Source organism: Postia placenta (genome assembly GCF_002117355.1).
Source record: "Postia placenta MAD-698-R-SB12 unplaced genomic scaffold POSPLAscaffold_8, whole genome shotgun sequence".
Lineage (NCBI taxonomy): Eukaryota > Fungi > Basidiomycota > Agaricomycetes > Polyporales > Adustoporiaceae > Rhodonia > Rhodonia placenta.
The window spans coordinates 939182-953627 of NW_020169839.1; the positions used below are offsets into that span (position 1 = coordinate 939182).

At 55.2% G+C, this 14446-nt stretch overlaps 5 protein-coding genes across 5 annotated transcripts; 2 read left to right on the forward strand and 3 right to left on the reverse strand.

Annotated features, from left to right (window-relative positions):
* Positions 1-260: 260 nt before the first annotated feature.
* On the forward strand, positions 261-1064 carry POSPLADRAFT_1144626 (hypothetical protein; the record flags this gene model as incomplete). The annotated part of the gene is made up of 1 exon (XM_024485718.1): positions 261-1064. The coding sequence occupies one exon, from the start codon at positions 261-263 to the stop codon at positions 1062-1064; it is 804 nt and encodes a 267-aa protein (XP_024338358.1).
* A 769-nt stretch (positions 1065-1833) lies between these two features.
* POSPLADRAFT_1057337 (hypothetical protein) lies at positions 1834-2828 on the forward strand (the record flags this gene model as incomplete). The annotated part of the gene is made up of 5 exons (XM_024480905.1): positions 1834-2053; positions 2103-2228; positions 2289-2416; positions 2472-2550; positions 2608-2828. 5 exons carry the CDS (start codon positions 1834-1836, stop codon positions 2826-2828), a joined length of 774 nt encoding a protein of 257 aa, XP_024338359.1.
* A 349-nt stretch (positions 2829-3177) lies between these two features.
* On the reverse strand, positions 3178-8353 carry POSPLADRAFT_1170204 (hypothetical protein). Its single transcript, XM_024488090.1, has 7 exons — positions 8271-8353; positions 8006-8217; positions 7294-7913; positions 6057-6676; positions 4615-5989; positions 4480-4563; positions 3178-4421 (listed from the first exon to the last, which is right to left on the reverse strand). Exons 2-7 carry the CDS (start codon positions 8214-8216, stop codon positions 3456-3458), a joined length of 3876 nt encoding a protein of 1291 aa, XP_024338360.1. The 5' UTR covers position 8217; positions 8271-8353; the 3' UTR covers positions 3178-3455.
* Positions 8354-9590: 1237 nt separating this feature from the next.
* On the reverse strand, positions 9591-12232 carry POSPLADRAFT_1181658 (hypothetical protein). Its single transcript, XM_024488858.1, has 18 exons — positions 12096-12232; positions 11957-11989; positions 11884-11892; positions 11791-11833; positions 11674-11736; positions 11494-11623; positions 11341-11441; positions 11190-11283; positions 11050-11136; positions 10925-11001; positions 10750-10864; positions 10597-10698; positions 10485-10545; positions 10396-10430; positions 10109-10340; positions 9971-10050; positions 9784-9916; positions 9591-9729 (listed from the first exon to the last, which is right to left on the reverse strand). The coding sequence occupies exons 1-18, from the start codon at positions 12166-12168 to the stop codon at positions 9680-9682; spliced, it is 1518 nt and encodes a 505-aa protein (XP_024338361.1). The 5' UTR covers positions 12169-12232; the 3' UTR covers positions 9591-9679.
* Positions 12233-12777: 545 nt separating this feature from the next.
* POSPLADRAFT_1144287 (hypothetical protein) lies at positions 12778-14224 on the reverse strand (the record flags this gene model as incomplete). Its single annotated transcript, XM_024485685.1, has 8 exons — positions 12778-12968; positions 13025-13106; positions 13159-13320; positions 13380-13581; positions 13634-13695; positions 13746-13818; positions 13869-13942; positions 13997-14224. The coding sequence occupies 8 exons, from the start codon at positions 14222-14224 to the stop codon at positions 12778-12780; spliced, it is 1074 nt and encodes a 357-aa protein (XP_024338362.1).
* Between the last annotated feature and the right edge of the window lie 222 nt (positions 14225-14446).

Here is a 14446-nt window from a genome sequence, read left to right on the forward strand (position 1 = left end):
AACTGATCGGGCCCCGCTTTCTTCGCGGCACCCTGCGGGTTGCTGCGTGCCAATGGCGTGGATGCAGTCTGTCAAGTGATCTCCAGCCGTGGCTGGCGCATTCGGACGCCTGAGGAGACCAGTCGACTCACGCCTTTCCAGAGGATCACCTCCACACTGTGTTCTGTCCTCGTGCAATGTCCAAGTAAGCTATCAAATACTGCTCGCTGGGCTTTGCATGTACACTACTGACTATGATGCTCAGCTACGTGCGGTCCCTCATGCAACTTCCCGTTCTACAACGTCTGCGTGAACGGATCTATGCAGCCATATGGGATTTCTTGCGCCGACGAAGTCAGGATCACCCTATCATGCGCCCGCGCTCCGTGGCTTTACCATTCGGCCTATATCTCAAGAAGGCTGACCTGCAAGAGGCCCTCGCCACTCAGTATGTTCACCAGCACACGACAATCCCTGTTCCTAGAGTTCTCGACGTTGTCCCTTGCGCGAGTGGCTCGAAGGTCTTCATGCTGATGACCAGAGTCCCTGGTGAGCAGATGAGCAGACGTGCAGGGGATATCAAGGATATCTCGCCTCGTCAGCTTCAGGTTCTTGAAGACACGCTGCGCGGATGGTTCGAGCAGCTCAGAGCGCTTGAACCTCCAGATGCGGATGCGGTGTGTGGATTTGGTGGTAATGGGATCAAAAGCTATCGCATCAGGCATGACCACTACGTCGGGCCCTTCGCCTCACAGCAAGAGTTCCACCAGGAGCTAGTGAGCGGTTACGAGGCGACGCATGGCGAATTGGTTGCTCCTAGCCACTCGAAACCTCATCGCATCTGTTTCACGCATGGGGACATCTCCCCCTACAACATTCTCCTTGACGAAGACATGAAACCTGTTGGGCTCGTCGACTGGGAATGCGCGGGCTGGATGCCTGAGTATTGGGACTACACGTACGCGCTCTATCTCAAAAATCCGGTGTACATGGAATGGGTCGATTTGTTCACTCGCATCTTCCCTCAATACCGTGTCGAGTTTGAGGCTGAGTGCAAATTATGGGAGGTCGCGGCGCCGTGGTGATCGTGGTGCACTCGAGGTACGTGAGCTTGACTCCATTGGATCAGTCTGTCGCTCAACTCTCTCTAGATGCCTTTCGTTTATCGATGAGATCAATGACCAGTCGTTAGTTACTATGTTATGCTGATAGTAGCTCTGCTTACGTATCTTTGTTGAATGCGTCGAGCTGTATGGAAGCTGACGTCCTGTGAACCGTGATGGATGAATCAAACTTCCAAGAAGCGCTCCGATCTCTCAGAACACTGCGATGTTGTGTTCTTCCATGCAGCGAAGCTACTGACATCAGCGACAGATCCATGGCTCCTCACGCCACTGGGGTCCCCACGACGATCTATGGAAGCCAATCAGCGAACTTTATTCAGCAACGATTGCCGCATCTACAAAGTCCCGGTTCCGACGCTTCGGTTTGAGCACTTCTTGTATTCGTAGAATACAGAGGCTTACGCGCCGTCCTAGATGCCGCCACTCGCGCAAGCGAATACGTCGTCCCGAAAGGCAAGCGTACGCCGCTATTGGTACGGAAGCTGTAGATCCAGAACAACATCATGCGCTTCGATCCGTTCTCGAGAATCTATCTTGGGGTGGGCTCAGCATCCCACTACGTTTGGAACGATTAGTAAAGGTGAATTGAAGATGTCCACCATTGCGGGCCTATCGTGACAAGTCTTCTCGGGCTTCTCGGCAGGTCTGGTTGGGGAATGCGTGCGCTTCAAGACTACCTTTTCCCCTAGCTAGAGCCGACGCTGCGACCTGCACCGTGTCCGTGTGCACCATGTCCTCGTTCTTCGAGCGCGACGGCTCCCATGAAGACTTACTCGCAGCATCCCCCGAGGCCAAGGAGCCGCCCGCGCGGCTCCCCAGGCGTCGACTGACACCAGCCAGCATTCTACCGTGGTTCATCCTTGGTTTCTTGCTCGTTCTGTCCCTCTGGTTGATCACGTTGACTCGGGAGCATTCTAACCAACAATGTGCCAGACGCCTGTCGACACCATGTCAGTAGCCAGGAAATCCTGTTGGAAAACGTATATTGACATGCCACAGCACCTGCGCTCGAGGCCGTCGAGTATCATTCAACCCTTTTCAACGGCTCGTTGACATATCCTTCGGAATATCGTGGGGTCCCGACTTCAGAGATCGACGCTGCCTGGGATAGGATTTCCACGGTAGGTGAGTACCACCCGAACGCCACGCTGCAGGCAAGACTCACAAACACGCCCCGAAACGCAGTTGCGTTTCCTATCACGGAGGATGAACTTTCGAACACAGGCAAACCAGCAAGGCCATCGCTCGCCAAATTCGTGGATGGCAAGGGATATGCAGCCGAGCTGGAGGTCGTACATCAATTGCATTGCCTGGTATTGTACCCGCCTCCTACGCTGGTGCCCTCACCTGACGTCTGAACTCTTGCAGAACATGTTGCGCAAGTTCACCTATCCCGAGTACTATCCACGTGGCGAGGACGATCCTGACTTGTACAGGCATCACATTGGTTAGTCCTGCCGTACCATCAGAGCGCGGACGATTTGCCTATAATGAATACTGTCAGATCACTGCATCGAGATGCTGCGACAGCAGATCATGTGTGCCGGCGACGTTGGGCTCATAACGTTCGACTGGGTTGAGGGTCACTCTGCGCCGTATCCCGACTTCAACGTTTGGCATCAATGTCGAGACTTTGGGAAGATCCAGGCCTGGCATGAGGAGCGCGCTGAAGGCACGCCCGTGGGGCTAGCTGGACCGACAGATCGCCTGAAGGAAGCGCCATGAACAGATGCGGGAAGGCGGTAGAGATTCTCCGTTGGTTGGCGGCGGACTTTGAATGAGATCTGCTTGCAGGCGTGGTCAGAATTCATGTTACAAGTGTAGGCAATCCAGACAGCACTTGCTTAATGGGATGTTCGTCGCAATTTCGCAGAAATCTTGACCCTTCGCGAATCAAAGTTGTGAACTGTAAGCCATCGAGGATTCAGTCACTTGAGGATAAGGTGTTAAGCACTGCACTCACAACTACGGCAGCGGGAAAACCGGAACATCAGCCTGAGATAACGCTGTGATCTCATTTGACTTTGACACTCACGAGGACAATCACTTCTTGTGCGGTCAGATCGAACGCAGATATGGGAATTCTCTGATTCTTGTATTGACGGTAAAGACTGGCTGTCGTATCGTCAAGCAGACGAGTGAAGACATAAATATGGCATGAAAGGGAATGACAGCTCATGATTATCGTGCAGTATTGTGCTATGTAAATGTTACACACTAATGCAGGGTAGACATCACAGATGCTGAGGAAATAATAACAAGAATGCAATGGGAACAGTGAGGATACAGTAATGATGCCAGCGACAGAACGAGGAACTCAGAGCAACGAAAACACACACCAAAAAGGATCGTCTATGAAAGAAGCGCGAGTAGTTTATCACTGTCCATCGACTTGCTGGCAAGCCGTGCGCGACGCTCCTCGTCCTTGTCCAAACCAGCGCCCTTCATCATAATCGCCATCAGGTCGAAGGCCTTCGGCGCGTCGATGGCAATATCATCGAGAATCTCCGCCGTCGGCATGAATCCCTCCTCGAACGAGTGCGGTGAGCATGAATTCCTCGAGAGCGCACGGCTGAACAAGCTGGCAACGAGTTGGGCGTCGGCTTCCTTGGACTCGATGGCAGACGTGACAAGCTTATCGACCAATCGGAACCTGTGTTCCGTAGGCAGCTTCGTGAAATAGACCTCCGCTTCGTCCAGGTCTCGGATGCTGAAGAACTCCTTCGAGTCTTCTTTGGTCCTGACGTTGGCTTCCGCCTCGGTCATTGACAGCGCACTCGGCGCGTCCCCACCTTCGTCCTCCGAGTGGCCAGCCTCTGACGTTGCTGGCGTAGAGTCTGCCTTGGTCTCGTCCGACTTCGGAAGCGTCCGCGGCAGGAGCTGGAGCTTTCTGCGCTGAAGCGGCACTTCGGGTGCACCAGCCGCACCAAAGTCGACGCTGGGCTTGCGACTTGGTGGTCGACTCGATTTGGATGACGCTGCCTCCGTCGCGAGTTCGGGATTCTCCATGAGCTTGGAGAACATGTTCTGTGAACCAGCGCGAGTCATCGTAGATTCGCGGCTCTTGTTCTCCTTCTTGCCCGCGAAGACGCTCGTTGGTCCGAAAGTCATGGGAGCAGCCTTTTGTATCTTGCCGAAGTTCGAGAGGTCGCCGGCCTTGGGCTGTGCTCGCGGCACGTTGCCGCCGGCAACCGCCCAACCGTCGGGACCGATCTGGGAGTGATCACCACGTTCGCCTCCGCGTCTGGATCCACCCCGGGACATGCTGAGCGTGCGCTGGTAAGCCTCCTTCTCATGGACAGCCTTCTCCTTAGCAGCCTGTAACGCATCATCGTCACTTACTCCGTATGTAATCAAGGCCGAGAAGCCAACTTACCTGCTCGTGGATAGCAGCGATCGTCGTCGGGGCAGCAACCTGGTTTCGTGGCACCCAGTTGCGGGCCCGCAGCTCAATGATATCCTGTGAAAACACTAAGACTCTTGCAGAATACAGCCAAAGAACTGAACATACCTGTAACATGAACTGCATACGCGAATTGACGTTGGGGTTCTTGCACAACTCCTTCATGCGTGAGAAATACACATCCATGTGGGCGCGCGCCTTGGGAGTATCGAGCGACTGGCCAACGGTAGTCAAGAGCTTGCACAAGCTCTCGATCTCCTCCTCCTCAGGGTTCTCGACGTTGCCGAGCAATTTCTTGATACACTCATGCATGATACGCTCCGTAAGCATCTGCAGCTTAAATAGCTCGCCAATGAACTTGATGAGACCAAGACCCTGACGCTTTGCCTTCTGCGCAGCGTAGTACTCTTCAGAGTAGAGGGCACTCTCGTCGGCGTTGGGGTTTGTATCAGCAGCCGCCTTGGCAGCGCGGTCCTCAGTTGCCTTTGTCGCGGCTGCAACCGCCGTGGCCTCCTTTGCGACCCACCCACGCTCGAAGTCTTCTTGACAGCGGTTGAGAAGATACTTCCGGAAGAGTTGGCCGCCTGCGATAGGTTTGCCCTCGTTGTTCTTGATACCCTCGTCCTGAACGTTGGCGCTGATCTGCTCCATCATCTTGCGGCATAGGCGCGCGTACATCTCTGACCACGCGGCCTCGTCCGTCGCCTTCTCGAAGACGAGCCGGATGACCTGGATGAGGGTACGTCCGTCCTTTTCCTTCTCGGACTTGTTCGCCCATGAGATGATCTGATCGGAGATAGAGTCGAAGCGCTCCATAGTAAGCTTGTTGAGCAGCGAGCGGACTTTACGGTCCACAATATCCGACTCTGATTCGCCTTGCTGAGGCTTCTTGGCAATGCTCTGCGGCGTCCAGCGGTTGGCGGACTGCTCCAGGGGTGCAACGGGCTCGAGGGACATCAGACCTTGTTGCATTGAATTGGAGCCAAACGCGGATGAACCGCCAGCATTGGCCTTGCTGTGCTCGGCACGGTCAACGCCACGCTTGCTCCGGGTACGCTTATTGTTCAGTTGGGGTCCACCAGGGCCACCTTGACTTGACGAACGGACCATAGTGGTTGGACGTCCGAATGCCATGGCTGGTGGACCGCCACCAGACATTGACGTCGACCGACCTCCTTGCGAAGCCGCGAATCGATCGTCGCTCGTCGTCATCCTGCTGTTGTTGGGCGTGGCGAATTGACCCATGTTGAAAGGGCCGGAGCCCTTGTTGTAGCCGGAGATGCCGAGACCAACGGATGCCTGGCGAGAGATGGTGGAGGCAGGAGGGGGCATAGCGGCAGTGGATGAACGACGACCAGAGCCGCCACGGCTCATCGGGAAGGATTGATCAGCGGGTTCAAGGCCAATGGCGTCTAGTGGAGGGAGGGAATCTGGCTTCTCTTTGCAGATAGCCATGAACTGGAGTAGGAAATCGCGGTCGTAGCTGTGAAAGATGAGAAGAAAAATACATCAACCAACATCGTGGCCACTGAGTATCAAAACCAACTCACCGGAACTTGCCCTGCTTCGCGTTGACGTTGAGTTCGACCTTGGGGCTCTGAATACCGTCGGGGTACGAGACGCTACCCAGATCCTCAATAATGCGCGCAGTGGCCAGAGCGGAGGGAAGGGGTTGAGGGATAGTTTGAGATTTGGCAAGGGATAGGTCAAGGTGGCCCGGGCGTCGCCGCGCGCCTTCAGGGCTGGTCAGGGCCGTGTCGATGCGTAAAGACGCTTTGTCGGTAGATGCTTTGTCCTGTGGCGCGTCTTTGGCCTCCTCGGTTTCGACAGACTCGGGCTCTTCCGTCTCTTGAACCTCGCCCTCCTCCGGCTCAAGCTCTGGTGGCTCTGCTGCTTCCACCTTCGCTTCTTCAGCTTCCTTTGCTGCTCGCTCTTCTTCCTCTCTACGCAATCGTTCCTCCTCTTCTTCCTTGGCCTTCTGTCTGTCCTCCTCTTCCTTGCGCACCCGCTCCTTCTCCTCCTCTTCTTTGCGTAACCGCTCCTCCTCCTCCTTCTTCTTCCGCTCTTCCGCCTCCGCCTCCGCCTCCTTGCGTACACGCTCCTCCTCCTCCTTCTCTTTGCGTACACGCTCCTCTTCCTCGGCCTTTTTCCTCTCCTCCTCTTCGCGCGCCTTCCTCGCCTTCTCCGCTTCCTGTTTGACCTTCTCCTCTGCCTCTTTCTTCAGCCGCTCCCTCTCATGCTCCTCAGCTATACGCTTCTCCTTCTGCTCGGGGGTCTCCATCCGCACTGGAATGACCTTGCGCGCCGGCGACCCAGGCACGACTGGCGAGGGCACAGCGGCACCCTGCTTCAGGTTCTCCAGCTTGACCTCCTGCCCGCTCATCGTCGTGATCTTGACAGACTTGCGCGGGACAAATGCACTCGCATTTCGATTCATGCCTAAGCCAGAAGTACTCGCTGAGGGCGTCGGAGGAGGTGATGATACGCTGCTGAGGCTCATAGTATGCGCATGTGGTGAGGGGGTCGTATGTGGAGGATGCGACGTGTTCGGCATAGCGGGAGCAAGCGTGGGGGTACCAGGCGTGTGGAGGGGTGGAGGGACGTTACGAGGGGACATGGGCATGCCAGGATGAGGCCCACCAGGTCCCTGGGGTGGTTGATGCGCTTGAGGAGCGACGTGCCAACCCGGTGAATAGGGCATGTACTCGGGCATGCCAGGATACTGAGGAGGGTACTGAAAGAAGACTCGTCATTAATGAGTTTGCCGCAATGATGGGATATACGTACATAGTAGCCGGGCCATCCTGGCACCGGAACAGGAGGGGGTACATGAGGCAGTCCAGCGGGCTGACCGCCGTGCGGGTGACCCATCCGTGGGCTCGGCATCGCCGTGGGCATAGGCCCAGGACCAGACGTCTGCGGCATTTGCGCACCATTCGGTCGCCCATTCGCACCATTCACCTGTCCATTCGGTATCTGGCGTGGGTACACCGGTGAACGAGGCGGGCCGCCGGGCTGAGCACCATTCTGTGATGGTCGGAGACCACCCGGAACAAATGTCTGGTATGCGTGTCCCATCGGCGACGGCTGGGCGTGCGAAGTCTGGGGTGAAGACTGCGGCAGTTGTGATGACCGCGTCGAGGGCGAAGAGATCGCTGGCGGCTCAGACGAAGGCTCTGGTGCGCTGGGTGCCTGGAAGAGCTTTTTGACATCAAATTTTGACTGCGTAGACGGTGTTTGCGACGACGACGAGGTGGAAGGTTTGATATTTGCAGGAGCTGAAGTCGACGTCGCTGGAACAGAACCGAACGTCTTGACACCTTCCGACTTGATAGGCGGTACCGCTGCAGGCGAGGATGAGATCGGTGCAGTCACGTCGTCTATCGAACCGAAGGTCACCGACGACCCTGGCGGGGAACGTTATCAACGACGGGACACCACGCTGTCACCGCACGACCACACGTACCTGATTTTATCCCGCTCGTCGGGCTCCGCGCACCTGCGACACCATCCTTGAACGAGACACCTTGGCCTAGCGTGCTCGGCCGCCTAGAGTGGGTCGGTTGAGGGGCGCCCTGATTGGGTGCTGGTGACTGGGAACGTGGTGAGGGTGCTGAAGAAGAGCTCTGCGGCGGGCCCCTTAGCCAAGCTGACTTTTGAGGGAGCTGCGTCTGAATCTTTGGTGCAGAAGCCGTGGAGGATTTGCTCATTCTGTGCTTAGTGAGCGAAATGCACAGCAATGTCGTCAGGTGAAACAAACGCACGAATGGCTACGATTGCGCGGCGATGTGATATGATCTTTTTGGTTTTCTTCGCGTGAAGGTCGGTCGTAAAAGATGACCTGCCTGCAGGCGAACGAATGGTCGCGATGAGGAATCGAAGAAAGCACGCAGGAATCGGATGCTGGTCGTGCAGCAATCCGGAGTGTCTGTCCTGGTGGAAGACTGAGGCAACCGAGGACAGGACTCCGAACCAAAAATCACCCCAGCTGCCGGCAGACCCCGAGCACCTCGTGGACACTCCGCACGAGTACTCACCCTGGACCGGTATCCACCGCAATTATTAATTGATGACATACCGGATGTGGTCCATAGGCTCAGACTAGAGCTTTCGCTCGTTCCTATCGTTATATCGCCAGCTCTTCATTGGAGGCATCTTTGATATCTGCGGCGACTACGCGGAACGCCCTAGAGCGCAATTGGCTTCAGTCAGCATGACTCTAGAGGGCGACAATTCCATATCAGCGAGACTTCTCCTGGCGAGTGTCAGTGCTCTTGCTTTCAGTGATTTTGTTATTAATCGGATGGTTTCGTCTAGTGAAGATTGCGCAAGAGTCTGATCTTTACTTGTGGTCATTCACGACATGCTTCCAAACGCACACAATCACGAATTCGCAACACTTGATAAAGTATCTCAACGAATCCCAGGAGACAATAGACGATTTTACAAAACCCATAACGGCAGCTCGCCTACGGGCCGTGACCCATACGGAGATATCGCTGGCACATGCGTATAGGGCGTGTGACACGCATATATGCGGTATCTCTAGACAGCGTGGGCCTGCACCAATACAATTCTAGTGTCTCGAGCAAGATATCCCACATATACGCATTTAGGATCGCATACCACTCAAGCGCACGCGCATGGCGGAAAGCAGCTCACAGGTCGATGAGCACATGGTTCGACATTGTTTGTGTGGACGATCGCCTGAAGACCCACTGAGCCAAATAGGAGCGCAAGCATTCCCTGATGACTCCAGAGCTGAGTCGGTATGTTGGCCAGGACCTTGGGGACATGAATTGACATTGATATCTAAATCTCAGTCTTCTGTTTCATATCGCAGTCCGTACAATATATCCTTCATGTCGCTTTAATCTTACCGGATGGGCACATTTGTCAAAGAGGCTATAGTAGTCTACAAAAGAAAAGAATGGGACCGGTTCCCAATCGTGCATCTAATATTCGTAGCCGTGACCTCCCATGCTCAAGATGCAATCTGGGATTTGATCGAGCCTTCGATCACGATGACGTCATAACATTTACCCTTACCCTTAGCCATACCAACACTTATCCAAGTAAGCAATAAGAGCAAGCACGCCGGTAAAGCTGTATATGAGCAGCGGCGGTAATCAAGCAAGTAATAACAATTCTAGATACGGGCAATCCTCTCTCCTCACATCTTCGGCTTGATCTCCCGCAACCGTGCGGATTGCATGCTCTCGTCTACAATCGCACGTCAGGAGACAGGAGACAGTATAGGGTAGCGACGGCACTCACAGTTCGAGAAGTACAGATTGTCAGTCGGAACGGAGACAATGTGCTGGTGAATGGACGAGGCATCGACCATCTCGGGGACGATCTCGCTGATCGTACGAGCACCCAGCAAACGCATATTCATCTCGAATTCGTCCTATTGCTCCTTGCGTCAGCATCTCGCATCGCATGCTGTCGCTCAGAAACTTACATGTAGAATCTGGAGAGCGTGTTCGACACCGTCCTGGCCGTAAGACGAGAATGCGTACAAGAACGGTCGCCCGACACCAACTGTCGATGACCACGGGGATGAGAAACATTCCCACTATTGACAGGAGAGGCAACACACCAGCAGTGGCGCCCAAAGCGATGGCCTTCAGCACGTCCGACGCGCGGCGGACACCGCCGTCCACGAACAGCTGGAACTTCTCGTTTGGGAAGGCCAGGCCTCGCTTCTCCTTCAGCTTTGTGACAACTTCGACGAGCGTCTCAATCCCAGAGCGGGAGAACTCCAGCTGCCGGCCACCGTGGTTTGAGAGGACAACACCTGCTAGACCAGCGTCGTATGCGAGCAACGCGTCCTGTTTGGCAACCATTAGACATGCAAAAGGGCACGTACTCAAGGCCATGACATACCTCCCAGCACTGAACACCCTTAAGAATAATGGGCACTAATGATCTCTCGGTTAGCTTGTACTAATACTTATTGGATGGCGAGGACTCACTTGTGGTAATCGACTGGAACCATGGGATGTCTTTCCAGTCAAGACCAGTATCGATGAAGGACTGTAACGCGTACATTAGGACCGATGCACCTAATTACTTTCAGAGACATACGCTGATAGCACGTGCAGCTCCTTGCGAACGATCTACGCGATCTTGCTGCTTGTTGTCAGTCACCTCGGCAGGGTCTTCTGCCTCGAACTTCATGCGCATGTCCTACACCGAACGCTAAGTACACGGTAGCTTCGCGGAGAGGGTACCACAAACCTTCTCGCGCCGTCCAAGTTGCGGGGCATCGACAGTGATGAACAGGCCCTTGATGCCGCGCTTCTCTGCATGTTGCACGAACTTCTTCGTGATTTCACGGTCCGAGTTGACATACCTGACATATTTCTGCCTTTTAGAATACAATCATAGCTATGCGAGAGCACGGTCAGCTCACAATTGAAGGAACTGTGCTTGCCCCGGGACTGCTGCGTCGACGAGCTCGTCGAACGAACATGACGCCAGAGTAGGTATCTACAGGAGCATCAGTCTCATGGAACTCGAGTCTAATGTCTAATATACCATCTGAATGACTCCGTGCTTTGCAGCCGCCCTCGTCAGGTTCAATTCACCGTCGGGGTGACCCAGCTTGCCGAGAGCAGTCGCAGTCTGGACTCGCGAGTTAGATTCAAGCACATCTGCACACGGAGCTCTTGATTTACGATATACACTGGCATCTTGGAAGGGAGGCCAAGGATCTTCGTCGACCAATCGACATGCGTCACATTTCGCAGGATCCGCGGACGGAACCATACTCTGACATACGTCCCTATGAGTAACGACACTCGGGAGAGCGTATCTACCGCCACCTACCTGTGGTAAGCAGCGTGGTTCTCCCTGATAGTGATCTCATCGTCGGCCGCCGAGCTGTAGTATGCCCACGCCTTCTCCGGCATGACTTGCCGCGCGATGGCCTGAAAGCCTGATGATGACTCCACTCTGTGGGCGGAGGTAGTGAAGACGCACCTCGAAGTCGTGCAGGTTCAGGACCTCCGTGAGCGGAGGCCGTTGAGCAATTCGTTGCTGACGGGCTTTCTCCTCGTCCGTGATCACGACCTCGACCTTCTCGACAGTAGTCAAGTCCACGGACCCGAGGCTGCATACAGAGCTTCAGAATCAAGAATTGACCACCAGGGCCCTACTCACTGCTTCTCGGGCGGGAGGTTGTCCGTGATCGCATTTGGTGGATGAATGGGGTCATATTCTGCACTACCACCGCCGTGTCAATGCATATAATATCAATCACTTGTCGAGACAACTCACGTTGCATCCTTCCCGGCGTACTTCAAAATGATCTTGCTTCCGCCTGCGCGAGTCTCAGAACGCATTGCAACTAACACTACTGGAAGTGCATACCGGGATGCTCTAACAGCCAATCACAATCCACGACTTAGTGCATTCAGCTATTTGACCGCAGATGCACGCATACCTGGCAGAAACTCTGTCACGTCGTACACTTTGCCTGTTCGTAAGGTGACACGTCAGGAAACCATGTTGAAGCCAGGCCCAAAACATTTCCCGAGGCGCGGGCTGTTTCGGACATTTGAACTGGTAGCACAAGCACTCACCATGCACAATGATCCAGCAGCTCTCCCTGGAGCTGTGCTCCGCAATCTCTTTCCCTGTATACGTTCTAGACATGTTGAAACACGAAGTCTGGTCGTAATGGTCGTACAGCACGTCGAAGAACCGAAGCTAGGAGAACGAGCACGGCCAAGGAACGAATGCGGGGAAACTCCTTTTCTCCATGACGCGGACCGTGGGTGCCGGCGGAGACGGAGGCACGGCGGACGTCCGAAAGGGTGCTCAGCGCCGACAATTACGGAGGATCCGTTGCTCGACGTTGCTCGATCCGCATCATGAGTTTGCCTGCGCAAGGGGGGGCGGAGGACGGAAGGGCGTATTAGCGGTGACTTGTAAGCATAAGAGATGGTGAATACTAATTAGCACTTGAAACAAGAGAAGGCGCCGAAGGTTGCAAGCGATACTTATCTAATCAATCGGCCTTCAAGTTGACGGGGCCGGCTGGCAGCGTGCATGGTACAAACAGCGTGTATTGGTGACAGAAAATGCTGAATTGCTCTACAGGGCATATGATGATGATAGACATGGGATAGTACATATGATGCATGCAGGACCCATTTTGTATGTGATGAAGTCCTCTTCAAGTCTAGTAGTAATGCAAGAGGCCCACCCTCCGGAACACACGCCGAAAGCAGCAACCCGAGAAGCCAGGCGAAGCAGGCACGCCTACACGAGCTCGAAGGCCTTGCCGCCTGCCATCGCGTCGAGCGTGATCACCTCGTTCAGGCCCATGACCTCGAAGAACGCCTTCGGGTCCATGCCGCGCGCAGAGGTGAAGTCCGTGCCCGTCTTCTTGAGCGAGCGCATCGCTTCTCGGATGCCGTGGACAGCTGCGACGCAAGATACGAGCGAGAAGACTGTGGATCTCCGTGTAAGAAGGCCGAGAAGTATGACCGCGGACCAGGGTACTCACTGATGATCTTCGCACCGAGGGCCTCCGCCTCCTGGCACGTGAAGGAGGGCGTCAGGCCACCCGAGATGACGTTGACGAGAACCTGTGCGCAATTGTCAGGGTGCGGTCGATCCGTTGGTATCGTCGCTACTCACGGGCTTGGGCGCGAGCGCCGCGATCGTAGATGTGAGCAACTCAGCGGTCTTCACACCCTCGATGAAGCAGACATCTGCGCCGGCATCGGCGGCGAGCTTGAGACGAGTGATGGCCTCGTCCATGCCGAGGACCTGGGCAGAGTCCGTGCGGCCAATGATGACCTAGAAAGAGCAACGTTGTCAGCATGCGCGCATTGTCCAAGATCGAAGATTATACTCACGAAGTCGGAGCCACCGGGGATAGAATCGCGGGCGATGACAGCGGCTCGGATGCGCTGGAGGAACTCCTCGCGGGAGACGACCTGCTTGCCCATCAAGTGGCCGCAGCGCTTGGTCTGCACCTGATCCTCGATGTGCATGCCTGCTACTCCTGCGCGAGCATATTGGGTTACAGTACGAGCGACCATGGCGGGACCACCGAACCTGAGTATGCCAGTCAATAAGCCGTATTCTAGAAAAGTATGAGTCCGCTTACCCGGTGTCCGCGTCGGCGATGACGGGCACTGTGGGGTCCATGCTGCAGACCATCTGCGCGCTCTGTATATCTCATAAATAACAGTTCAAAGGGGTGAAAGACGGTAATTTACCTGGACGAAGTCGTTCAAGGTGGCGATCGCAACATCGGGCATGCCGAGGCGCGACGCAGTGGTGGCGGCACCGCTGTGAAGTAAAGTCAGCTCTAGAACATTGATTGGGTAAATGGGAGCTACCTCTGGTAGAGACAATCGAAGCCGGCCTCGAGAGCGCAGCGGGCGCTGATACCGTCACAGATACCGGGGGCAACCTGTAGGTACTTTCGTTACCAGCAAGCTTAGATCACGGAAGGGGTATCACGTACAACAATACCTGGCCGGGCGAGCATTTGACGAAGGCGGGTGGCAGGGTTCGTGGAAATGGGGCCCTCAAGGAAGTTCTTGGGGTCGAGGCGGGCGTTGTAGTAGACGCCATCGACAATGCTGGGGGCGTCGCCGTGGCCGTTCAGAGTCGGCGCAGGCACGACAGTAGGCTCAGCCGCGACGGGGGCGGGGGTGGTCTCAGTCTCGCGGTTCCATTCAAAGCCCGGCATTTTTGAGAAGAAAGAAGATATGTAACGGGATAGAGGAGGAATGGTTGTGGTGGACGCTTGGTCAAGCGGATGAGAGCTGGGAGGATGGGGACTGTCCGCCATTTGCGACGGCTTATATGCTAGTCTGCAAATTGCATTGGATGGATTGGATTGAGTTCTCCGTCTACATCACGGAGACTGCGCCCAGAACATCGTGGCGCCCCATCTGGCGCAGATACGCCT